The sequence below is a fragment of the Salarias fasciatus genome, chromosome 14 (genome assembly GCF_902148845.1).
Source record: "Salarias fasciatus chromosome 14, fSalaFa1.1, whole genome shotgun sequence".
Classification (NCBI taxonomy): domain Eukaryota; kingdom Metazoa; phylum Chordata; class Actinopteri; order Blenniiformes; family Blenniidae; genus Salarias; species Salarias fasciatus.
This window is the reverse complement of record NC_043758.1, coordinates 16,032,385-16,059,577: the sequence shown is the minus strand read 5'-3', so window position 1 is coordinate 16,059,577 and position 27,193 is coordinate 16,032,385. Positions and strand designations below refer to the sequence as shown.

The 27,193-nt window shown below is 43.4% G+C and overlaps 1 protein-coding gene across 1 annotated transcript; it reads left to right on the top strand.

Moving 5' to 3' along the window:
* Window positions 1-1,900: 1,900 nt before the first annotated feature.
* golim4a (golgi integral membrane protein 4a) lies at window positions 1,901-18,473 on the top strand. Its single transcript, XM_030109044.1, has 16 exons — window positions 1,901-2,576; window positions 8,876-8,950; window positions 10,077-10,126; window positions 10,348-10,401; window positions 10,571-10,721; window positions 10,826-10,908; window positions 11,044-11,127; window positions 12,949-13,170; window positions 13,257-13,517; window positions 13,630-13,928; window positions 14,968-15,044; window positions 15,198-15,271; window positions 15,414-15,623; window positions 15,697-15,765; window positions 15,852-15,950; window positions 17,440-18,473. Exons 1-16 carry the CDS (start codon window positions 2,390-2,392, stop codon window positions 17,593-17,595), a joined length of 2,151 nt encoding a protein of 716 aa, XP_029964904.1. The 5' UTR covers window positions 1,901-2,389; the 3' UTR covers window positions 17,596-18,473.
* The last annotated feature ends 8,720 nt before the right edge of the window (window positions 18,474-27,193 follow it).

The following is a 27,193-nucleotide window of genomic DNA, read 5'->3' as shown; positions in this document are numbered from 1 at the left end:
ACCTTTCAAAGCTGACATGCCTCCTGTTCTGTCAAAGAAAACAAGGTGACAAACATCAATGTGCAGACTAAGAACATGCAAATTCCACACAGAAATGCGACCAGACTGGAACCACAGGCTTTGAGACACTGCAGCTAACTTTACAACTTTCAACAGTGTTGGGCGACTCATTCATTTTCTGCCACTTTATCCCTTTCGGGGTCGCGGGAGCTGATCCCAGCTGCTGTGGGCGAAGGCGGGGTACACCCTGGACAGTTCGCCAGTCTGTCGCAGGGCTGGCATATATAGACAAACAACCATTCACTCACACATTCATACCTAGGGGCAATTTAGGGTGATCAATTAACCTACCATGCATGTTTTTGGACCGTGGGAGGAAGCCGGAGTACCCGGAGGGAACCCATGCACACACGGGGAGAACATGCAAACTCCACACAGAAAGGCCCCGAGCCCCCGGCCGGTATTTGAACATTTGACCTTCTTGCTGTGAGGCAAGAGCACTAACCACTGCGCCACCGTGCACTTACTTTTAAAATTAAATTAGTTATAGTTACTAGTTACTTCTTCAAAAAAGTAAGTGAGCTTGTAATAGTTATATTTTAAAAGTAATTACTAGGCAAAATAATTAATTACTTAAAAAAGTAATGTATATGTCAAAGAATTTGGAACCCTTCTTAATGGAACAGTAAGATGCATGTTCAATTTTTCATTATAAAACAGCATATGTGATTAATAAAATAAATGAACACTTTGCAGAATAAATTACAAACAGGACATTAACCTAAATTATTCAAATGTTGCTGTGTGATTATATGAGCCAAGACACCAATCAAATTTGATTTGTAGCTGTAGATAGCATTTCTACATTTGTAAAAGAATAATAAAATACGATAGATGTCTGGACTTCCATTTAACAACTGTCTTTGAATGATCTATGGTCCTATCTCTAGTTCATGACTGAGGAGTTGGCAACAATGTCTCATTTTAATGATGTCATCATCTAATTTGGCCTTAAAGCAAATGAGCAGCTATGGAATTAAAGGATGACATCATTTAGAACTTTCCTGACTGAGGAGTTGGCAACAATGAAGATGTATGTCAATAAATACATGTACGGTACTTACATTTAAAAGCTGTCTGAAAGATCAGGGCTCTCTATGGCTGGATCTCTGTCATGTCACATGATGCACTTTGCTCTAATCTTTCTGAACTCAAACAGGGGAGGAGGAAAAGCCAAGCTGAGAGAGGTGAATTATAGGAATGGCAGTAACGGCGTTATAGTGATGGGAAAAATGTGATCTGAACACAGAAAAAGATCAAATCCAACCTTATGTAATTTTCTGATACTTCAAAATAAAGCACATTTTTATTTTAAGTACATAAGATAGACGTTATATAGAGGATTATGAGGAAAAAATGAAGATATGAAAGTTGTATAGTATACAGCAAATTCATTCATAGAATAATAAACATATTTGAGAAAAAAGAAAAAAAATCATTCATAGAGCACTATTCAGACACAAGGCTGCTTCTCAAAAAAGAAAGACACTAAAGCAAGCAATTAAGAGTGTTACTCTTGAGTGATATAATAATAAGAACAGCAATAATAATTTCCTATGTACGTATGTCAATAAATAAATTAAAAAAAAGATCTAAAAATGATTGAAACCGTATGTTATCTGTGAGCATCCTGGCCTCAGGTTTCCTCTGGCTCCGGATCTCTCTGGGTCGTGGAGAAGCTGGTACCTGATAAAGTGACCGGTGAGAGTCGACTTTCCGTGGAGAAATCACGGCTCTCCTCATACTTTTTGATGGAGCTCTCCGGCGACCAATTGATAAAATGTGTCCCAGTGAGGGCGGGAGGAGGGAAATGTGTGGTTTTCGGAGGAGGGACTTCCTTCGGGGTCGCGGTCGGATGGCAGGCAGCTGCTCGGGCTGACACGTAACTAAAGTTAAAGGTGCTCCGGAGGCCTGGTCCCGGGCTCAACTTTCTCTCTCTGCCTTCTCGGACGGACTGAATGTACCTGGGGGAAAGCGGGTGGAGAGAGGAGCGGGGAGCAGGGAGCGCCGAGGCCGGGTTGGAGCGCACTCCGACGGGTCGGAGCTGACTTGGGAGGTTGGAGAAAAATCTGAGCGGCTACTTTGAAGTTTCTGGAAGTGGAGCTGAAAATGTAACGCAGGCTGCGCGGAGAACAGTCCTGATTGTTTTCTACCGCTTTGCGTGGACATGCTCGGGGAGTGAAAGAGAGAGAGAAAGAAGAAGAAAGCTGCTGCTGCTGCTGCTTCTTCTTCTTGTTCTTCGGGAAGTGGAAAGTTGAGTCGGAAGTTTCCAGCAGCAGAGACGGGGCTTTCTGGCTCAGACCGCGGGGAGGAGGGCGGCCGGTCCAACATGGGAAACGGGGTGTGCTCCCGCAGGCAGCGCAGGATCTTCCAGTGTCTGCTGCTGGTCACCGTGGTCTGCGGGATGCTGTACGGAGGAATGATCTCCTACGAGATGCACAAGCAGCTCCGGAGGACCGAGGCCATGGCTCTCAAGTACCAGCAGCACCAGGAGTCCCTCTCGGCGCAGCTCCAAGGTAAACACCCGGAGACGGTTCACTCTCCCCGGCTGAGGGCAGGGCTCCTCTCGGCGTGTCCCGACACCAGACCGCACCGAGAAAACATCCCGTTTAACATTCTCCTCCGCACTGATAAACTCTCACATCAACTACTGCAAAAGTAAAGATTTATTCAGATTTTTTGCGTGTCTTACTTCAGTTCGGCGTACATTTTTAACCTTTAATTTGTCAGAATAAGTAGAAAAAAGCAAATTTAGCAGATCTGTGACCAATTCAAGTGCATATGCACCATCTGTTTACATTTGTTTCTTAGAAGTGTTGTGATTTTTTTTTTATTTAATTGACTCTTTCGATGCAAAAGATAAACAAATATATTCTTAAGAAGAAGTTACTGTTTTTAAGTCCAAATAAATATGTACTGATGGAATTAACTTTTTGTTTATGCATTTGCCTTTTGCTTTATGTTAAGAATTTGCAATTTAGGATAAAGTTACAATAATGTTGCACCCAAACCACCCCATTGCATGTTTTTAAGGTGTATTTTACAGTATATGGATTGTCATATCAAGCCTGCATCAGTGGCTTCATGAAATACAAGAAAAATAAATATGCTTTTATCAGCAGATTAACATGTTTAAAAGGGATTCTCCATACGAATCCTATTTCATTCTCTTAATCTGAAATGTATGTTATATAATGTAGATTGACCTGCTTCAGTGTGTATTTTTAGACCTGGGTGTGTGTTTTTTCTGACTTGCAGACAAAACACACCTTCTGAATACATTATTTTAGAGACATCCTATGGAAAAACGAATCAAACAGCCACTGTCAGTTCACACGTCCCTGAAAAGTTGTTGCTGTTTGTGTGAAATACTGACTCCAGTCAAAATCAGCATTTATTTGAATGTTGATGTGGGTCAGATGCAGGAATGTCGCCATGCAGATAGCCAACCGATACGACTGGCCAGACAGGACTGTAACAACACTGTAGGCAAGCTGTGATTTACCAACAACCTCTGTTTGACCTTTCCCCTCAAGAGACCTTCTGATCTTGTTAAAGTCTGAGCAGATTGAGTTTAAGCTTCTCCAGACAGTTTACTTGTTTTCGCTTATCTTGTTTTTTTAATGTTGTGTTTATTTATTTGTGCCGGACAGACATGCTGCAACAATAAAATCAGAGCCAAGACTTTTCAGAATACAATAGTTTTACTCCTGTTTCAGGACCTCTGATACACAGACACCTGGTTGTGTTTGCCATGTCCTAAAGCTCACCTCGGCAGCATCTCCAGGGGTCAGAGGTCAGCCTGAACATCTGCTGCTGCCGGACTCGGGCAGAGCAGCTCAGAAGGGAACAGGAGCGCGGTCATCTCACTTTCATGTTTAATAAACTGATGAAGCACAGTGTTAAATAGAAGTAAAACTTATAATCGCAATCCCCTCTGGTGTGGAGTTTGACTTCTTTGAGGCTGTGATTGATGTATTTTTGTGAACATAATACCCTCCCTACACACAATAAGCTTCAGAAAGGTCATACTTATACATTACCTCTATTGTAAATAGTGGAAGGTGGTGCTTTCTGCATAACTGTTGACACAGGGAGATAAATCTGAGTGTAGTGTCGTGGTGCTTGTGAAAAAGGAGCAGTTTAAATAGACTATCATCTTCTTCCTGGAGTTGTAGGACACTGATTTTAAAGTGTGGGATGAGCTTCAGAGGTCTTTTACATTGAAAAACGGATGATTAATAATGTAGTAAAGTTTTGTAAACCAGTGTTCTGGGCTTGAGTGTATAATGGACCCAATTTATCCGAGTTGTTCAAATTTACACTCAGATTTCTTGAATCCAAGGATAAACTTGAGATATTCAGTCAAGATACTCACACTACTGTCATGCTCTCTTGTTTTATGCTCATTCTTCAGGGATCTGTCTCACTAGATTTCATTATTTTTGTAGCAAAAAAAAATAGTATTTTGATTTGGTGTGACTGTCTTTAAAAAATTAAATGCTACAGCACTTGATGTTAAACCAGCCGATCTGCCAGCATATCTGTTCTCCTCTCATTGTTCAAGGCAAAACAAGTTCTTCTGTGAGCTTGCCTTCCTGCAAAATGTGGACAATCCTGCATGACCACAGTGAAAGCAGTGAATGTGTGAAGTGACTCACGCTACATTACATAATGATATTAATTATAAATGTACTTTTTAGGAGCGGAGTGTGTGATTCTGTCTTAATATCAGCTTTGTAGAAGTATTTTTTTCTCAGTCAAATGTCTTCTGTTCAGTTCCAGTTAACTGTGTAATAATTTACTGTATGTACCCCAAAAAATACATTCAGATGTTTCACTTTTGCAGCATTTTAAAATGCAGGTGTTGAATATTTTGTATTTTAAGTTAAATCAGCAGCATTCATGCTTTAAGTTTGTGCTTCCTCCACATCGACAGTCGACAGAATGGTCTTTTCTAGCAGTAACTTCGGTGATTTACTCCCTTCTTATAAACAAACTTAAACACAGTCTGCTGTGCTGGCAGGATGTGAGGGTCTGTGTCGTGCAGCCGGGTGGAGAATCGGCCCCCACATTTTCAGAACAAGGCTCGTCGTGCCCACATCAGATAGTTAAAGAGTGTGTCCAGTTTTCAGCAAAGCCCTCTGAACCTGATAATTTAACCCAGATTATCTCCAGCCATCCAGCAGTGTCCTCTGTTGTTTCCTGCAGCTCGACCTCGGAACTGCCTCTGAGCTCTAATAATGTCCTGGAAAATCGTATGCATACACTCACACACGTCGACCCGCATTCCCTTGGTTGTTATTCAGCTTTCAAATCTTCTTTCTGAGATCTAAGAAGATTTTTTTTCTCGCCTTCAGGTCAACATTGTACAAATGGCTCCTTCTGCGGCTCTCAGATTAAAGCTGGTGTGCTCAGAAACAGAGTGACTGTATAACATGACCCCCTTTCCATACATCAAGCGTAGCTTTACTCAGTCTGCTTCACTCTGCTTGTGCGCCGCACCCTCAACTTTCATTGTGAAGCAGCCAGTCGGAAGTCCCGCCGCCACTTGATATCCACCGCTGAACTGTTGATGGCTGTTTTGTTGTTGTCCTATATTTAGGAGTTGGCTACAGCCTGGGGGGACTGTGAGCCAGCCGTATTGATTCACAGTTTCCCCACTGTAACCACAAGCTGGCAGCTGTCAGGATCAAGTTGTTGGGATGCCGACACTTAAGCCAAATCTTAACTGCATTTAACATCAAGTCGCTTTATTGTTTGTGTCATTTCCATTTAACTTTATTCAAATGAAATTGGAGGAGCCTAAAAATACTTGTGTGACTGTAGGTTGGATGGCGACAGCAGGAATGCTGACAATGTTGAGTCCTGTTGCGAAATGAAAGCAGGTGGCAATTTTTTTGTATTTTCAGAAATGTTGCAGAGTATGTACATGCTGGGGAAAAAAGTGATTGTTGCGCTGAGTAGAAACGGATATACACATGCTTCTTTGACCTGATATTTGCGCCTCAGCCGTTTGTGTGTTGTTGTGCAGGTGAAACTGACACAGTGTTCATGAAACATGCATGCGACACCTTGAATAATTGGATTGAGCTGAGATCACTTCTCGGTCTGCGCCGCTGTTGGACTTCTGTATTTGTTTGTACACACAGGAGTGTGGAATGTGAACTCACACAGATGCACCACAAACAAAATCCTGGAGTCTGTCTGTCTGTCCAAATCCATCCGATCCAATCTGGGCCACATCCGAAACCGGCAGGTCGGTAAAGGTCGCCACTATAGAGAGCGCCGTTGTTCTGGCCCCGGCGGATGCACTTTAACTGCACTGTAAGGGAAACGTTTCACTGGCCTGAAGGGAAATCCTCCGACAATAAACGCTCGCTCTCATGCTCTCAGAGGTTTGAGGGAGATAAGGGCAGGTGAAAAGTGGATCCATGTGTGAGTGGAAGTGTTTCAGGATGTTGTTGCTGGTTTGGGAGAGTGGTTATCAGTGTCATGTTTTAATCCTCTGATTAAACTGAATGCAGAAGGGAAAAAAAATGCTATTTTAAGGTTTTCTTCCTCATTTCGGTGCATTGGTTTTGATGCGAAGCTTGTTTAATACACAGATGAAATGCACCATGTAAATCAGACTTTTCCTAGTGGTGCTAAAAGTACGTTTTAATAATTCAGAAGATCATCCATTTTGCCTAGCTGTTGTTGCTGTTTTTTTTTTGTTTTTTTTTTAAGTCTGTGGCTTCTTTGTAGCTGTTGCCTGGTCATGCTGACCCCATGGGAGAGGGCGTATGCAGTGAGCTAAGCTCATCCAATGGCACCATGGCCTCATCTTTGGCTCAACTCGAACAGCTCGCCGCCTCCCATGAGCAATCCAAAACATCTCTGACGCAATCAACCTCACCAGAAAATGAATGAATTTGTGGGACTAAATTCAATTGAAACCATATGAATAAATGTGAAGATTTGTGTACTGGTACTGTCTTGTGAGACATTTTCAACAATTGAAAAAGTAGCAAATGTTGACCTCTGGTGTTGTAAGTGGTAGCATGAATCATTAGTTCTGCACTTGAGTGTACAGGAAACATCCATCACGACTTCTTCTGCATGTTTCACAGCGGATGAACAGGTTTACTAAAGGCCTGTTTGTGTAAAAATGAGTGCAGGCTAACAGGGTATATTGTATCTGACTGATGGTCATAATAACACACATTCTCAAATCTGCATGTTTACTTAAATTAAGTTGCAGGTTTTTCTATCAGAGATTGCAAAATACAGGGAATATTTTATGCAAATAGGTAATTTACCATGCCCGGTGTGATTCATGGCCCAAATTCATGACAAAAGCAGAAATCTGCTCACCTTTGAAATGCCCTTGTACTGAGCTGGACTTCAACAGGCTTAATTCCAGAAATTTAATTATGAGCGGTTTATATTAAATAATCCTTGTTGTCTTTTATTAATTTCTTGTATTGTCCGTCACTCTCAGCTATTTTGGATTGATTGCCCACAAAATGCACACAAACGGAATTCAGAATCTCAGAAAAATAGGCATTTAATCTCCTATGAGTTGGTTCTCTGACATTATGATACCTTCATTTTGTCTTGATGTGTTCTCTGTCTGCACTCTGTTTCCCTCATTTCTCTTCGCTGTCCTTTTCCTCCTGCCCTCTCCGGTTTTGCTGCCCTTGTGAAAGTAGCACATGATAGAGACAGCGAGGAGTTTATCCCGGGAATCTGTTGAGGTGGCACTCGGAGGGAAGAATAGCCACATCATCAGTTTGACCGCCCGACTCCCAACGGCAAGAACAAGTCCAGACTTAATGTTCACAGTCCTGGTATTAATGGCTGAATCAGAGGCTGCCCTCAGACCACAACAAGCTATTAGAGCCAGAGTGGTGTATATAATTTGTAACTTGAGCACTTGTCAATGTCTCGTTGTGGAAGTAGATGAATGAAAGCAGTGCTTTCATTGAAATGATCCAGGAGAGTGGCTGAAAGTTATAGTTGATGCGTGTGTCAAAGCATCTCCATAAGGGGAAAATTCTTGCTTTTGCATTGTTTACCTCAGGATGAGGAGATTTCTGGAAGCATCTAGAAAGAGAAGAGGTTTCTTCATGTCCTGCAAATGTTGTTTGGAGCTTACTGCTGAGTTTGGCACCTTCTGCAAGCTACTGACTGATTTTTAAATAGAAATAATTTGATGCCAGATCTGGTGAAGATGAGCTGTGTGAGAGACTGAGAGCAGGAACCTGTTTAGAGGCCAGATTGTGGTATTAGATGTGAGCTTTTCAGGACTGTTCTTATTATGCTGACATATATCTCTGTGGTTGACTAAAGTCTCACCTTGAATGCTGCACTTTGAGGCAGAACAGGCTCGTGCCGACTCCTGCGATGACCTGCTTCCTGTGGTTTTACTAATGCATGAGGTGAACTCCAACCGCCGGGTTCAAGATCAGGCTGAACCAAATGAGCAGTCTCTTTCTCTTTGGTCTCTGTTGAGTCACTGGGATAAATTACAGCTCTGTGCTGTTGAAGAGGGGCCGTGTATGCGCTCAGATCACAGTCCAGTTGAATAAATATCACACCTTGCTCTCACGCAAACTATAAATTGCACGTCCTCTCTGCGTGCCCCTTGAAAACAAATGTTTGACCATCTGTGAGTGTGTTTGTGTTGTTTTGTTCACCTTGCATGTTTGTTTTGGAGCTCCGTTTTCTGTTTGATTTCGCCGAATGGAGTTAAAAGCGCTCGGCTAAACCTGTGTGTCGTCCGTGCCTTTACTGATTCCCACTCTTCCCCTCCTTGTTTTTGTGTTTTCAGTGGTATACGAGCATCGCTCCAGGTTGGAGAAGTCCCTTCAGAAGGAAAGGCTAGAGCACAAAAAGGCCAAAGAAGGTGAGAGAAATGACATCCGTTCTCAGTTTCGGCTTTCACTGGTGTATCTCCTGTCAAAAGAGCTCTGGGAGGAAGTTTCTGCTGCACTCTTGAAGTGGTGTTCACACTTGTGGTTCTGAGGTCCAGACCGCCGCCAAAAAAAGAAACGTAAGAAAAAAAAAAATTGCCCCTGCATCAGTTTGCTAACGAACTCGCATCAGTTACATTGACTGTGACTGTAAGTAATCTGATTAAAATGCACCATGTAAACATAATCATGATCTAATCTGAGGAATTTTTCTGGTATCTCTGTTTTTTAAATGTTCCGTGTCAACGTCAAATCAAATCCCACTTGTGCAGCTTTGTGTGCATGCCTGGACACAAACTGCCTGTTAAAATATTCAGAAATGTTGAAATGGTTGAGAGGCTTGACAAAGTAAAGGTCGCAATGGGGAATTGTTGAAGAAAGTCCCAACAGAGTCTGGAGCTAATAAATCTGTCTTCAGTATTGGCGATCTTCATGATAAGACTAGATGTGGGATTATGTGCAAACGTCACAATGTGGGTTGGAATGATTATCTTGGTGTGTAGAACTCCAAGAAAACTGCATCGTTCTTGTCGCTTTATTCAGCGTTCACGTAAATGGTATGTTACGTCTCAATTAGAAATCCTGTAGTATAATGTGATTTTAAAGATGCAGTTTCATCTAAAGATTATATAGAAAAGCAATAATTGATCATCATTAGTTTTTTTTCATGAAAAAGTCACAAAAATGTGAAAAAATGGAAGTAGGACAGACAAAAACAAAGAAGGGAATGGAAGTACAGTGCAGTGTAAAGCCGCCATGTCACCTCTACTGTAATCTGAGACGCAGCACACAGACCACCTGCGATACGAGGGCCCCACACATCGAAAGCCATCCAGCAGAGAGGAGGAACTCAAACCACACACACTCCACAGGCATGAGTCAGGCGCAGGGTCAAAGAGTGAGGTTTGCCTGCCACTACTCTTGTGTCCTGATAGCTGCTGGGAATCAGGTGAAACATGTCTGCAAGCACCCGATCCACGGATTTGATTCAGTTCCTCACACGATGTTGACAGTTTTATATTGTATTGTAGTTGAAATTAACCTCTGTGTCTTTTGTAGATTACTTGGTTTATAAACTCGAAGCACAACAGTCAATAAACAAGGAGAAGGTATGTTTACTACATTGTTACTGGTTTACATGACTTTTATTTGCTTTTATCAAATTTTATTCTATCAAATACACATGATGCTGCTAGATGTCTATGAAGAACGCTGTAGTGTCAGACACATATATAATCTAATATTAACTGATACAGCGACAGTTTCTATAAGGTGCAAAGACAGTGGTCTGTGTGTCCTTTCCTAAATTCCCTTTGTTCTTTTCACACAGCAAGATTCTTCGAGCAGATTTAACTCTTTACAAGTGCAGCATCAGATGTTGAAGGTATGATCTTCTTTCTCTCTCAAACATAAACCCCTTTATGTATCATCCTGTCGCCTTCCTGTCGTTTCCACACAGACACCATCCCTGACCTTATCACACATCCTTCCTCCGTTCCGCCGTTTCATTTATCTGTGCCGGGATTATGACAGCAGCCTTTTGTTTGAGCCAGAATCAGCACGAGGACCTGAAGAGGCAGTATTACGAGCTGCACGATCAGCACCAGGCCCAGAGCAAGGACCACAACCGGCAGCTGGACGAACACAAGGAGCGCTTCGAGAAGCTGCAGCAAACCAAAGAGATGGAAATCTCCCAACTTAAAGGTAGAAAAAAAGACATGATTGTTCCTAAAAAAAGTATTAGGCTGAAATGAATAAGTGTCACAAACTAAAAATGAATCTTATTCTTTTTTGTTTACTTTTGTCAGAAAGTGCCTATAATCTCAGAGAGGAGAACAAACAGCTGAGGAAAGCCCACCATGACATCCATACTCAGCTGCAGGACGCACAGGTGAGGCTCTGCGTTGCTGTTTGACTGATAGTGTGTTTTTAAAGAGAGTCCTGGAGTCCACCTGACCTGCTTTCTCTCGTTGAGTTTCTCTTCATTTGAAGAAGAACGGCTCATTATGTGCTCCTTTGTGTCCAGATCCAGCATCAGGGCCTGAAAGCGTCCCACGACCTGCTCGCACTGACGCTGGAAGACCACAAGAGTGCGCTGGCTGCAGCTCAGGTAGGAGAACAGCGTGAGACGCAGTCTGATTGTTTTCTGCAGGCGGTGGACGCAGCAGCCGGCTGAAACGCGACGTCGGCCTCTTCCATAAAGTCTCTCACATCTGCCATGCGCTACAGACGATGGAAATCTCATGATGCCTGATCAAGCAGAACTAAAACCTCCTCTTGGTTTTAATTGAATTTCCTCAGTAGAGCTGAAGAATGTGTGTTCCTCTGTGCTGCAGGATCCTCATAGCAGGGAAAAAATGGGTGCTTCTTGTCTAATTAGAAGAGATGATGTTGTTTCTCCTTGAGAGTGACCTTTTAAAATGAGCAAATATTAATCACAGTGCTCCTAGTTTTCCTTCTGTCTGCACCTCTCAGTATTTGCTCACTGTGTTTGTTCTCTCTGTCTGTCTGCATTTGCTAATTTGCTTTCAAGCCTGTCCTGCTTTCTATCAGAGCCTCTAGTTAGCCCCACACACACACTCGCGCTCTCACGTTCTTCCACTCTTCCCTTCACTCCGGGGGGCTTGGTTTGGCCCGGACTGTCGGAGCTCTGCGGCCAATCAGCCAGAAAGCTGTAATGGAGAGACTGAGTCCAGACAAAGCAGAGGCGAAATTTAGGGAGAGTTTAGGGAGAATAACGGGCGAGCCTGGTTTGATCTGGTAGAGTAGTCTCTACAGATGAGCTGAAACTAGAAGGTGGATTGCCTTGTTTTACAGTTTTAAAGTGTCTGAGCTGGTTTGTTGGCTCTGTTTTCAGGCTTCCATACAGACAGCCTGCACTCCAGAGAGCTCACAGTGGCTTTCAGCCTTTAATTTATCTTTTGTATTTGACTTCACAAATTTCTCATATTGATTTAACATTTAGTTGTGCCTTATCTACTCGTGACCCTGTTTAGCCATCATAATTCGATCCCTGTCACTTAGAGCTTCACGCTCTTCTTTTTTTTCAGGCCATCAGGTTTTTTGCTTGAAGGCACTGTTCCCTGGCAGAGCTAAAAAATCAATGCCCTGCAAGATGTGGCCTGGAAGTGTGAATCGGGATAACAGGATGTTTTACAGAAACATTGAAGTACCTTTTGAATGAAGTTAAAGCCGGAGCCAAATATTTAAATCATTTCATGTAAGAAATTAGAAGAATTTAAGAGTGCTGAGCAGAAACATGAAGAAACTGTGAAAAGAATGGATTTATGTTGAATCGAAGCGATTTGACCTCATGGTTTGGCCCCCCACAGCTGTCTTAGTTTTCCATGTTGTCCTTTCAGGAAGACAAATTGCTCACCCCTGCTCGAACAGCTGCTATGATTAAAAACTGATTAAAAAATGAAAAATGAGTTGTTCTCGCATTCCCCTGGCTGTGGTCTTATTGTTTTGGGGGTCACTGTATGCTTGGCACTGCTTGTAGTTATCCTCTGATGTTGAGTCCCCCAAGTCATCCTCAACCACCTTTTAGTAAAGTGTCATTAATTACTTTTAGTGCTAATAAAAAATAAATAGTTGTCTGCGAGGCCGGCTGGTTTAATGTCGTCCGTGTTTCATTAATGATCGTGGCATTAGCCTGGCCATTATTAAAAGGTCATGAGTTTCTCACTTTCTAATTAACTTAACGGCGAGTTATCTCCAGTAAAAAATGTTTGGAATCACCAATTAAATCAGCCATATGGTAATCTAATGTAGTGATCCGGTGTCCACATCTCGGAGGTGAAATTGCAGACAGAAAATGTAACACTGGAGAGCAACAAATACTTTATTAGGTGTTTAATTTCAAAGAGAAACCATTTCTGTATTGTAAGAACTATGCAGCTTAACAGTTTGTGTGTGTTGTTGGTTTTAGGCTCAGGTGGATGAATACAAACAGTTTAAAGAATCTCTGAAAAGGATGCCCGATGTGGCACAACCTGGACAGAGCCCCGGGAATGTGCAGCTGTCACAAGCAGCCGCCCCCAGACCGGAGTCTCACGCCGTCGATGTCCAGCACGGTCCTGGTCTGGACCGGATCAACGATGTCCAGCCCAACGGTGCAGAAGACGAGTCTCACCGAGACACCGAGTCGAGGGTAAAACGGGATCCGTCGTCCAAGAGGGGAGTCTTCCGCAGTTTTTAAATTCGATCTTTTCATTTCTCACGTGTTTTTCTTCTCAGCTGGATAATCAAGTCCAGGAAGTGAAGGTCCAGTCGGAGATCAAGTCTCATCCCGAAGAGTCCCAGCACAACCTGTCGGAGAAAGACGAGGATGGAGAGGCGGAGAGGAGGAGGGAGCTGGCGGAGGAGGAGATGGCCCAAGCAGGCCAGCCTCAGAAGCTGGAGGAGGACCCCGAGCAGCAGGAGGAAGGGGAGGAGGAGCCGGAGGAGGAACAGCCGGACGAGAACGCTCTGGACCGACAGAGACGCCAGCCACAGCTGGTCAGAATAATATCAAACCGACCTCAAGTGGATGACATTTATTGGATGTTACTCAACTCTTCAGGTCATACTGTCGTAACTCTTGTACTTTTGGCGTTCGGTTTTCTCCCAGGACCTCCACGCGGAGCTGCATCCGCAGCTGCAGCACCAGGCGCCGCCTCCGCCGCCGCCGCCGCCGGACGGAGGGCGCGTGAAGTCGGCCTACGAGCAGCAGCAGGAGCAGCAGCGCCTGGAGGCCCAGAGGGCCGAGGAGCGGCGGCAGATCCAGCTGCGGCAGGAGGCCCTGCAGGCCCAGAGGGAGAAGGTGCTGAAGGAGCGGGAGGAGAGGCTGAGGCAGGAGCAGGAGAGGGAGCAGCAGCAGCACCGGGAGGCCGACCGGCGGGAGCAGCTGCTCAGAGAGGAGCACCAGAGGTAACGCCAGCAGCATCTGATAGTCCTGCTTCTTGCTGACAATAGATTCTGAAAGAAAGAGAAAAAAAAAAAGCTTTTTCCAAACATGACACGTTTACTCAAACAACTGCGAAGTTTCTCGATCAAGTAATGTGTTGCTTTGAGGATTACAACACATTTCATCTGCTGATGTTTGTCACATTTGCTGTAATAAGTAATAATAACCATGGTTGCCATAGAAACCAGTGAATTTAAAACACTGGCTTCACCTCACAGCTGGCTGTGCAACTGCAGCCAAGCAATAAAGAGTGTTGTCCATGATTCTGACAGGACGTCACGGCCACTTCGCACACAGTCAGACAGTAGACACATTTATCATGCAGGACGTGATCGAACAGACTGATCGATCGCACCCCTGATTTAGGACGTCATACTTTGTGTCAGTAGAAAATAAACCGTGTCTCAGTGCTTTTCAAGTTAATCATCAGTTCAAATAGATCGAACAGACTGCTTTATGCACAGAGTCCGCTTCCTATTCAGAACATGCGTGACCGACTGAACTCCCTGCTCCTAAGCAGAAATAATGGATGTAACAGTTAGCTGTGGTGTTTACCTCTTCATTAAAGCGGCTCTTGATAATGATTATTACATCGAAACACACTTTCACATTATGAATACCAAAGATTGTAGATTAGAAAATGATCACAAAACTGGAATGACTCTTATGACATGAATATATCTGCGATACAGAGCTGCAGTGTGACAGAGCAGCAGAGCCAGATGTCCCTGTGACTGTTGAAGGCCCGTCTGGTGTAACTAACGCCACATCTGAGGAGACACAGACGATCACATTGTCCTCTAGCCATTACTTATCTTTCCTCATTTAAATCCAAACATAATTATTGTTTAGAGGGATTATGGAGCTACAAGTGTTTACTCTTTTTTTTCAAGGTGATAGAAATGGTTTGAGAAAATATTTGAATGTTGCGGTTGTTTAAAAACACTTATGCACTCAAAACTATGTGTCTGACGGTCTTTTATTATTTACCGTTGCTGTTAGGAAGAGGTCAGAGTACGAGAACATCGGCAATGAAATCGACCGCGGAGAAGAGGACCGTCGCACCGACGACGAAGAAGGTGAAACCGCAGAGTGATCAGATGAAAACGCTTATTGTGACATTTTCCCGGCAGTGAAGTGTGACGGGCTCTGTGAGTGACTGTTCCAGGGTGTCCGGTGCGCTGGAGGAGATCACAGCGGCGGCATTCAGCGGATTCTGTTTGTGTTCACAGAGCGAGACGGTCATATGTTACACGATGACGAGGAGAAAATGAATGTGGATCACAGAGTGGCACCACATCAGCAGGTGATGGTCGAGCCGCCCGCCTCCACGTCCTGCTCGCTCATGTTTAGAAAGGAAAAATAACACAGCGTGAAGATGTATAAGCGTTGCGTTTTTAGCCGGTAATTGTTCTCTTGGGTAAATTTAACGTCCTGATTCGCTGCAGGGCGGCGTGGAAGGCGAGCTGGACCCCGAGGACGACCCCAACAACCAAGGAGAGGACGAGTTTGAGGAGGCGGAGGACGAGCGGCCGCAGCACCGAGTCGGCGAAGAGGAAGAAGAAGCCGCAGAGGAGGAAGAGGAGCCGGCCGCACCGGCGCAGCACAGGGACGCACACCCGGGCCCGCAGCAGCCCGCCGTGGAGGAGGAGCTGGTGGTGAGCGCAGCAACCGACACACAACACAATGAAAATGAGGTGAAAGTTAAACATTTGTGGGTTTTTTTTCCAGATGGCCGGAAATCCAGATCAACAGGAAGACACGCTGGACGACCAGTATCAAGAGGAAGCAGACGACGAGGTAACTGGCGCTTTACAGAGAGTCAAACAGAAAGATCTGCTGCGAGCTTCACTGTGTTCCTCTCTGTTTGTGTCGATGTGCCGAAGGCTCAGGAGGACATCGCTGGAGGGCAGAAGAGAGGGGAGGAGGAGGGGGCGGAAGAAGAGGAAGATGATGATACATATAATGAAGAGAACCTGGAGCAGGTGGGTCAGCCGTCTTCAGCATTTCTGTCATTCATTCCTGGCGAAGCCTGAAGAAAATACAAACTTTATTTTTTCAGTAAAAAGGATCTGCTGTTGGTGGTTTCTTCCTGTTTCACTCAGAATAGAAGAAATAAAAGACAACAGAGACCAGAATCGACTGATCAGTAATGCACCTTATGGCTTCATGATCAAAGAGTGGGACTGAATTTGTGCAAACACACAAGTGCTGAATTAGCACAGCTGCACAAGTCGTGCAAAATGAGAAGTGACAGGTTCTGGCCATTTTTAGTCCCAGGAGAAACATTCTGGCAGATTATGATTTCAGTCCTTCACCAGATTTGACAAATGATGCCAAAAATTTAAAACGACAACAGAAGCTGGAACATCTGAGCTTGTCTCAAAAAGCTTTAAATTCAGGTTTTGTGAAAAAAAAAAAAAAAAAAAAAAAAATTGGTAAACATAGACTGATGATATAATGATATAATCAGAAATCTTTGTACAAACAAATAAGAATATTTGGATTTTTTTAGTTATCATTTTGCTCCCCTGAGCAAAATCATGTTAGTTTATTTGTGGCAGCTACACTAAAATGAGTGTGTCATCCCTGAAATACAACACTGTACAGTCCATCAGAGCACACAGCAAAGAATAGAACTTTAATGATCCTTTTAATGGAACTTTAGTGTTCTGTGGTCTGTTCTAATTGATCCACCATCTAGTGGCCATTATAGAAACTGCACCTGGAAGTAGCACTCTGTGGCTAATAACTAGTTAATAAGCCTGTTTCTACTGTTCAGATGGGAAATTAATTTTTATTGAAGTTTCAATAAAATGTCACACACTGAAGGATTCCCTGGGTGAAACGGTTGTTCTGTCTCGCTAAAATGACTGGTTTCACCTCCACTGGCTCAGGTGAGCTCCAGAGTGTGGGAGTGTTTTTGTGTGTTTTGTGCGGGTAACTTGAACCGGACCGGTGAGACTCCTGGTGAATGAGGGGATCGGGTGTTGAGTCTGTCCGAGTGTCAGGTTTTCACCTGCGCTGGTTTTATTCCGTTTGTCCCCAAAAAAGGAAAATCTGTGGGAACTGAGAAGAAACAAGTCCATAAAGGTCCTGTTGATGTTTTATATCATTAAAAAGTAGGTGTTTACAGTATTTGAGTGAGTTTAAAGGAATGATTTTAGCGTGCACAGAGTTGGTGGTTTGGTTGCAAAAGCTCCCTGACTTATCTTTCATACTCTCACCTTCTCAGTAACTTGAGCTCAGCGGAGCATGCACTTCCAGCTCCATTCATGCACTGCTGGACTGAGGAGGACATAAATGTTTGGACACTGACACCGTGTTCAGGAGCTTGGCTTTGTGCACCAATACAATGCGGATGAAAAAAAAAAAAAATACAAAAAATAATCACGATCTGTTTGGGTTTTTACATCCATGAGAGGGACACGAGTTAGAACACAGAACAACAAGCTGCTTGTGATTTCTCTCCAGGGTGACGTAAAAAACCAGGCAGGACCGAGGAAGGAGGCAGCTCACCAAAACGACGCAAAAAATAACGAGGAAGAAAATTACGAGGAAGACGAGGAGGAGGATGAGGAGGAGATGCTCGCTGGGGGCAAGGGAGGCCGTCGAAGGGCAGAAATGTAGGCTGGGCGCCGACGCAGACATGTTCCAGTGCCTTTGCAGCTGCCTCCAGAACCTGCCGGGTCCTGAGGGGGAGGGAACACAGCCATCCAGTCAGAGCTGTGAACTTTGGGACGTTGAACCTGAAAGACTGTGGGGGTCGGACCGGATCGGCTTACACTGTGGAAACGGACACATACTGTACCTTCTTTTATTTTTTATTTTTTTGCATTTCCGTCAACTTTTACGTCTGCCTTTTGTTCTTCCTGGTTCTCCTTTTTTTTTTTTTTTTTTTTTCTTTTTATCAAACAGAATGTATTTCTATCCAGTTGCTGTCCTTTGAGTATATGTAAAGAAAGCAAAGATAAATTATGTTACTCTAATGTCTTCACTTTCAGGCCTTTATATGTATGTTTTATGCTGATGACATTTTTAGAGCTCAGATGTTAATTTACATCTCGCATTCCACTTGTTCAAGTCGGTTTCTGTTATTTATTGTTGCTGGAAACAACTATGACAATCGTTAAAGGTGCATCTTTTTTCCTTTTTTTTTTTTTTTTGTCTGACTGACAAAAGTACTTTGCGTCATATGTGTTTACCAACTTTTTGCAGTTGATATATGGCAGCACTTTTCACTGGGTATTTTTGTAAATGTCAATCAAGAGGGCATTTTTTGGGGAGAAAACTGTTCTTTACTCTTAAGTGTCACTCTCACACGTGCCTTTGCATTCTTACGAAAACCTCCTGTAGGTTTTAGTTATTTTACATACAGAGCCTGAGCATGGCCTTAAATGTCAGCATGCCTCATGTCCGCTGCTGATGTGACGTCAGTCCGCAAACCTTTTGGCGGCGTATTAGGTCTACTGTACGATGTATAGTAAAATAAATGCTGACTATTTGTACATTTGTATACGGGTTGTATTTGTGGGATGTTGGTTTCACTACGCCATGAGTGGATTAACGAGGAATAAATGATCGGTAAATTATTTTGTGCTTAATTTAAAGTTTGCAGGATTTACTGACCAGAAGGTAGACTTTGTGCTGCTCAGGATGCACACTGCAGACTGAAGAAGCCACCAAATTCACTGGATAAAAGAACAACTGACAGATGTATGCTTGTTTTGTAGCAAACACGAGTGGTGGATTGGAACCACCAGGTATGTTTCCAGGCAGTCAAGCTGATAATCAATATGCGTAAATCAGACACACAGTCATAAATATTCAGTTGACAATTCAAAGACGCCAAAGTTCCCAAGCATAAATCCTGTCACCGCTGCTCTTATCAAGCCCTCCCTGGCTGGAAACAGAGATGAGAAGACTGCGCGTGAACTCGCTCGCAAATGAACCGACAAATCAGGACGGAATGAAAATCAAAGGAGAGGGGGCAGCCTGCGAAAGGCAATTACCTATAATGAACAACATTTGTCCCCAGCTCACAGTCTCAATCACAGCATCCCTCCCCCTCTCGGGCTCCATTTCCACTCCACCTCTGCTCCTGTCGTCCTCGATGTGCTCCCCCTCCCTGGGCTCCTCCCTGCCCTCCTCCCTCCTCCTGCGCCTCTTCCTGTCATCATCCCCTCTGCTGTGCTCAGATTGTTGATCTCCCCAGAGGGATTGTGGGATGCTGGAAGAGTACGACAGTAACAGGTGTCTCATTACTGTGCTAATAGCAGGCCACGGGGAGATGCACAGCCCCACACACACACACACACACACACACACACACACACACACACACACATATATTTTTACAGTGACAAGCAATGGCAGAGTGGATAACTCTCCCACATTCCTTATCCTCCTGCAATCACTCAGTCATTTCACGGGTGAATTACCAAGCATGAATAATTTTAACTTGTCGATTGCCTTAAGCTGAAATCCATCTGGAGACAAATGCCCACACGATTGCCACCGATTATCAAACCTTCCATTTAAAACCAATGCAAGACTGATTTGAGAGCTACAGCTCTGAGCTACAGGAAGATTGTTTTTATTTTATTTTCCACCTACAATTTTTCAGGGGAGAGTGACTCTACTGGAGGAACCCGTCGCATCAGAAGCTGATGGCACATAATAAGCAGCTCTTACGGAGACCTGCCTCTCCTTCTCTTGACCTGGATCCTCTGTGCGGCGCACAAAAGATCCACTGAGCTCATTATCCCGCATCTCTGCAGCAGGAACAATCTCTCATCCATCACACGGAGACTCGAGCTCGCTGCGCATTCAACACACAATCGCACAAACAATCTCTCACACTTAAACACTTCCCAATGAGGCATGTAACTGGCTGTATGCTCGTTAGCGAGACAGCAGCCACTCCGTGCTTCCCCGTGTTACTGGGCGCTGAGAGATGCTGCTCGCGCCCCACTTCATACCTGTTTGTATGCACAGGCGGTTACTGGGGTGCACACGTGGCATTATGCATACCGTACTCGTGTTCTGCAGCATCAGATAACCAAGTGTGCTTATGATGCAGGTGCAGGATGAAAGTGAGACCACTATTAAAGAAGAACACACTGCTGCAATGTATGAATAAATCAACAATGGGATGAGGCAGTATGTGTGTGTAGATGCATGATAAAACCTTTTTTTATCTTCTACATCCAAGGTGTCGTGCTTGCTGCACCATTGTCTTTGTGATTTGCTTTGTTTTATCCACATCTCTTCACAGTAGCAAGAGCACACATACTTTTTAGTGGATATGAACTCCCAGCGGTGTGAGCGCATTTCATGCCGCTATAGATTTCACTTTATGTATGTATGGATGTGTGCATCTGTGTGGCTTGCACCATGACGCTCACGGGTCATTACCCAGTCAGCCCGAGGACACACAGGGCCATTATCCCGCAGAGTCTGGACACTAAATGTTTGATAAGCCTCCAAAGCGGATGTCCTGTTTCTCTCCTCATATGTTACACAAGTCAAACAAACAGCTGCTGGTTAAAAGCTCAGAAAACTAGAAGCGTAAGGATTCTGTGAAAATAGTTTTTTGCTCTTTAAGCCTGGTCAGTCTAAATAAAAGTTGAAAATTGTGAATGTGTCATCTTAGGAAAGAGATGTTGAGCTGGTGGAGATGAATCTGATTGGCCTATTCTCTGGCCCAGCCATTACAATAAAAGTTTTTCATCTACTTTAAGAAGTAAAGATAGAAAATAGGATGGTAAGAACTGTTGTATTTCCCATTTGTTATTCGAATCCCTGTCAAGGTTTTACAAAAACTCATTAAAAAAAATACTAGGAGTGTATTTGCACTTGTAAGAAAAGCACATTGTTATTATCATACTCCTAATATCACATTGTCACGGTGGCTTTAAAAGATTTTCGGCAGTAGTTGTGACAGTCTGTCTGAACACTGTCACTGATGAGGAAACGTCCCCTCGCTGGGTTTCTTCAGAGAGATCTCTCGTAGTTTCAGTCAGATTTCTGAGTGTAGAGAACTTTTCCGAAATTGCTGCAGTTTTTGCCAGAGCCGACTTGGCGGCTGTCAGAAAATGTTACACATCCTGGTGGTTTCTGGGATTCTGCGGGGCGGCGAGTCTTCTGGCAGTTTGGGGATCCCGTCCAGGATCTCAAGCTTTGGCAAACAGGAGAAAACACTGCAAAACAAAGGCAAAACCAACAGCTTAACAAAAGAATGATACGTTTCCCTCCATAAGGTAGTGTTTCTACGGTCGTCTCACCGTGCGCGGTAGTCCTGAGTGAAAGTCACTGGGTTGCGGTTGAGGTTGAGGGAGCGCAGCGGGCTGTTCCCGAGAGCGGCCAGCCCCCCCAAGGAGGCGATGGCATTCTCAGACAGACAGAGGTGCTCGACCGCTGGGAGCTTTGGCAGCTGACGCAGACACACCAGGTGGTTTCTGTGCAGGTTTAACATTCTGCACCTGTCACGAGAAAATGCAAATATCACTTCATGTCCTGTTGTGCCGGTAGTTTTCAGTCAAAATACAGAGCAGCACGGGTTTGATGCTTTTGTAAGAACCTTTTATTTATTTCCTCCATTTTGCTTTTAAGCAACATTGTCAGAAAAAAGTTGTCATGACTAACTTCCAAAACTGATCTAGAGACTTAAAAAAGATGCTCAAAGCTTTAGGGATTTTCCATTGAAACATTAAAAACAATAAGCATGTCTGATACGTAACATCGCCACATTTCAAACATAGGTTCAAACAAACATATGTTTTGAGAAAACTGGCAGTTATGAAGCTCAACAGGTGAAATGGTGCTCCATGTTAATTCTTCAAAACAAACTGTTGCAGTTTCAACACAAGCTGGATAAGAATCAGAACAATCCCGATTATTGCTGCCTAACAAATCCATCTTCGACACCGGCACGCCTCTGGGCAAAACTGGATGCGCGATGCATGCGACAAACAACACTGTCACTCTGAAGAGCATTATCTGATCGATCCTCTGACTGAATCGGATGATATTCTCAGTGCTTCTAAACCTGCACATCTATCTGATCAATTCATTCAATGTTCATTTCAATGGGGCAGACTGATCTCTCCATCAGAAAGAATGTATTCCCACTGACCAAGTGGCCATGTGGAACAGCGTGGAGTAAGAAGCAGAAACGCTGCCGACATCATCCACGAAATGAGTTGCAGTTCATACCTTGGCAGACGTACAGAACTCAAGTTGGTGAGCGAGTTGTCAATCAGTTGCAGTTTCTCCACGCGGATGAGCCGCCGGAGGATTCGGAGGAAATTTTCTCGCTGGAAGGGATCACCCAAATCCTGGTATGACAGATTCAACTCCTGAGAAGAGACAGACGGCAGGATTGTCAGACTCCTCATCCCTCTGTCTCCCTCTGTTTCTCATCTTATCTCTTTCTATTCGTCCCTGTTCTCCTTTAACATTCCTCTCTCTGACACACACACTGGGCGATAACCTACCACGCAGTTTTCCCAGTTCTCTTGCCGTCTCTCTTCCCATCTCTGCCCCTCTTCCCGTCTTGTCCTCCTCCCTCTCTCCCAGTAGTGTCCAGTCCCGTCTCTCAGACTCAGCTCCTCCTCTGACGGCCCTTTTTGATTGTATCAAAAGCAGAAAATCTCAAAAGTTTCACACTGCTGTTCATCATTCAGTGAAAAAAAAACAAGAAAGAAAGAAAAGAACTGTAGCTCTTAGTGTCATTTTAACTGTGCAGTTCGGTCACTGATTAAAATTACATCATTTGAATTGAAGCAACAGCTTGATGATTTTTTTTTTCACTACTGGATTTTGATGTTTGATGTTTTTCCTTTTTTAGTTCTAGTTTAATCAAACACAATTTTTTGTAAGTGTCATCGAGTTGGAGAACTGAACGTTCCAGGTGAGTGTGTGTGTGTGTCCATCTTTTCTCACCTTCTCTCACCCTGGGGCAGGTCAGCTGATCACCTGTGACGTCGCACTGCTCCAGACGATGCCACGACACGAACCGGAAGCGACTCGACGGAAGCTGCCGGGACACAGAGGAAGTCCAGAGCAATCATCAGCATCTACATTCCCTTTATTCAAACTAGGGAGAAATCCATTGATCTGCCAGGACTCAAGAGATTCAGTATGTTATCATACAAGAGATACTACAAGAACATGACTGAGTGAAACAGTTACAACTACAGACTACATAGAAAATAAAGACCCCACCGCCCGTGTTTTATGTTAGAATCATGACACCTTCTCTCTCACCGACAGCACCCATCATCTCTCCTTCTGTTGTGTATTCAGTGTATATTATTTCCAATACAGATAGTTCTACTAACTACAGTATTACAGGGATCATATCACACTGTATGTGATCAAAAAGCAAATCCACCTGTCATCAGTGAATCTATTTGGCTCTTGTGAAAATCGGTGTGAAAATTTTTGTATTTAATGATTTCTTTGATCAAAATGTGTCAGCAGTTCTAATGATTTCAAAGACTTCTAAGCTCATGTCTGGGTTGCTGTTTATGACACAGTGACAGACTCCAGTCACTCTCCTCACTTGACCTTTTCACCCTTCTTACAGTCACCCCGTTCAGTCTGACTGTGTCAGTGTAACCTTACACCAAAACACACAAGTGACCCCACTCTGCTGACCACAGCTCCTCACTGACTGGACACTGGACGCTTTCAAAGATAAAGGGAAGCAATTGCTAAAAACATGAAGAGGCACAAGAAAAACTGGTTTTAGATCTGGTATTGAAAGTTATTTAACCAGTCTAAATCACAAAAACATTGATGTAAATGATTGAAATGTTGCTGATAATCCAGCTTGCCGTGCAATAAATTACTGCTTAACTTTCTGCATAATTAATAGAAAAGAACAATTCACATTACAAAAGTAGGGGTCACTGGCCATATCACATTTTATACATCTTTCATAGAATATGCTCCCTTTGAACTTCACAATAAGCATCAATTTTCAAGAAAGTAAGTCAATTTCATGCGGTCCTTGTTTGCTGCTAGTCCGACTTTGAGCAAGAGTGTGTGTCTTCCCTCATGAGTCAACATATTTGGAATTTCTCTGTCGTGTTCTGCCACAGTGGGGTCTCTGGTCCTGTGTTTTTCTGTTTTGTTTTCAGGGTCCAGGCTGTGTGCAGAAGCAGGGAGCGAGCTGTTGATTGTAGATTTGTTTCACCTGGTGCCGGGGTGGAGCTCATTCCCCTGATGAGGAGCAGCTCTATTTAGGGACTTGAGACTCCTCTTCACTGCTGGGCTGTTATAGTGCAGAGGTGTGTCATCTGTCAGTTTTGTAGCTGTTGTTTGACTCAGTTTTTCTCTGTCTGTTGTTTCAGATTTTTTATTTCAAATAATTAATCCTCAATTTGTGAAAAGCATGACTTTATTCAATGGAAACTGGTGCACTGTGCCCTCTAAATAAAGGTATGGTTAACTAAAAGAAGGTATTATGGACAGACATTTGAGATACTCTGTCCAAGCACATAAAACCAAATGCACTTTGAGCTTTATTTGGCATTTCTCCTTCACCAGCTTCACTTCACCAAAAAGGACATTAAAGCCTCCACAACTCTCTTGGCTCCAAGGTTCAGACTGATCACCTGGAAATCAAGCAGACCTTCCTCTCATACTCGCTGGATGAGGGAAATCCTCTGGTTCATAAGAATGGCAAAGATTGGTCTCAGCCATGGGTTTATTCAAGAAACTCAACAATATTTGAGCTCCTTTCCTTCAATATTTTAAAATAATTAAGTTTTCTCAGAGAGTCCTAGGCACTTGAAAGTGAAAGGTTTGTGGACACATTGGACCATGACCAGCTCATTCTGTGTGTGTGTGAGTGTGTGTGTCACTCACAGGTGTAGACGCTAGCCCAGAATCGAGACTGTGGTCCACAGAGAGAGGAGTCCGTGCAACTCCAAGGTCAGAGTACTGGGACGAGTGGGATTTAGGGAAACTGCTGCTGAGAGTGTTCACACCTGAGGAACTGTGTGTGACGGACAGAAATAAAAACGAAGAGGGAGAAAAAGACAAAGACAGAGTCACCCGGTTCACTCTCGCATCTTCTGGCTGCCTTCCGGAGGGGAGCTGTGCTTTCGAAACGTAAACCCTGGTGTGTGATGAAACCCTGACCACCGGCGGAGTGGTTAGAGTTACAGTGAACTGGGCCTGACAATACAGATTAGGACCCGTTGCCAGGGCAGCAGCAGACACCTGAGCAGGTGCTGTTAGCTTGTCATGGTCGCAGTGTGCGGGCTTGCAGAATGTGGCATTAAACTCTGAACCATGGCTTATATTGACACAGTTTGACATGTAATGGTTAGTTTAATGTTAGTGATTATTGTAGAAATAATTATATAGCTGTATAAATACACTTGTTGTTTCCTTAAAGTGCAGGTCAGGGCCGTGGGAGAAGTTGGTTCTATCTTACCTTTCTGACATGTCCCAATCGCAGCGCTGTAGCTGTTACCCATGATCCGGCTGCCTGTCTGGGCGAGGAACAGAGCGGCGTCCGCGGCCTGCGGCTCCGGTGAGATGCGGCCGGAGCTGCAGGAAGACACCGAGGTCATCGAGCCTGCAGCCGGTTGCCAGGCAACGCCGTTCAGGTGTATCACACCGCGGAGGGAGAAACCGAAGCACAGCTCGCCTTCAGAACGATCATTTAACCCTCAAATGGCCTAAAAACTTCAGACAAAGAGGGTTTTTTTCCCAACCGTTGTCATATGATGTTTCCTAAAGAGTTGGGAAAAGATCCCACTTTTCACTGGGGAATCTGCATTCAAACATTCAGCAAACACCACTATAAAAGATAAGTTATATCCTCATAATAACTGATGCAAGTGATGACGATGCAGCTTGTTTGTCTCTTTTACCATAATATAGCACTAATGTTTCTATTGTGTTTTATTATTATTTTACAGATAAATTTCAGTATCTACAGCTACAAATCAACTGTGATTGGTTTGTTTTCTCATATTATCACACAGCAACTTTTAAATAATTCAGATTAATGTAGCGTTTCCTGTTTGTAATTTATTCTGTCAAATGTCCGTTCATTTCATCAATCATATATTCAGTTTTATAATAAATAATTGAAAATGCATCTTAGAGGGGATCCAAATTTGCCAACAAAATTAAACACATTTTTTAAAGTAATGCAACAGTTACTTTGCCTAGTAATTAGTTACTTTTTAAATATAACTTAGTTATTAACTTGGTTACTGTTGAGCAAGTAACTAGTAACTATAGCTAAATACTTTTCAAAAGTAACTTGTCCAACACTGGCTGATACACATCTGGTTTGGTATTTCCTGATTTTAAGTGCACAATATTTGTGGTTTTATTTTCGATCTTACTGAAATTCATTGATTTGCCATTAAGGTCAGAAACCTTTCTGAAAATTGTTTTATGGAACATTAACCTTTCAAAGCAGAGCAAATGTAACATTTTTATCCTCTTTTGGCTGATAAATGTAAACTTCAATAAATAAATCTGCCCAAAAAAAAGCAGAAATGTAAACATTTAAGTTACTGTTAAATAGGCCTACATTGTGTGACTCCTCTAATTTGTTATACCTGCTTTATCCAGAAGAGGGTTGCAGAGAGTGGAACATATTGAGAGGGTGTAAGATGCACTCATGCAGCTGGGAACTGGGAACAGGAAAAAAATGTTTTTGGAAAATCCCATTTTTCACAATTCCCCATATTCAGGAACAGAATCTGTATTACAACATAAGTTAAAATGACTGAACAAGTCTTGAACTCAAAGCTAACTCTAACTCTGAGAGGTAGACAAATGCATATATGGTGTTAAAAACCTTTCTGATTAGACTGCAGTGCTTCCCAGCCATGTAGCTCCGTTAAGTACAAATAATCAGACAAAATAATACATTTAAATCACCCACAAAAGCACCTTACCTCTCTGATTATCAAGTAAATTAGTGGTTTTTTTTCCCTCAGAGAAGCAGTCCTGCCCTCTCACCTCTCTCTGTTTCCACACTGTACACTGTCATGAGATAAAGCGAGGCAGCGCAGTGGAGACATATGGTGCAGACGCCACAGCAGCTGGTGAAAGCAATTTAGATTATAAATAACTTCCTAGACCCATGAGCTGTCCTTCCTCGATAATGTAGCTCGTTGTGTTTAAGCTATTGCTCCGCTGAAACACACCGCGCACACCGTTGAAATGAAAAAGCCATTAGATATTT

Excerpts from the sequence above, each read along its gene's own strand:
- golim4a (XM_030109044.1), top strand. The coding sequence starts at position 2,390 with ATGGGAAACGGGGTGTGCTCCCGCAGGCAGCGCAGGATCTTCCAGTGT. Across the intron at positions 10,722-10,825 it reads GGAAATCTCCCAACTTAAAG|AAAGTGCCTATAATCTCAGA; the intron begins GTAGAAAAAAAG and ends TACTTTTGTCAG. Across the intron at positions 15,766-15,851 it reads AAGAGGAAGCAGACGACGAG|GCTCAGGAGGACATCGCTGG; the intron begins GTAACTGGCGCT and ends GATGTGCCGAAG.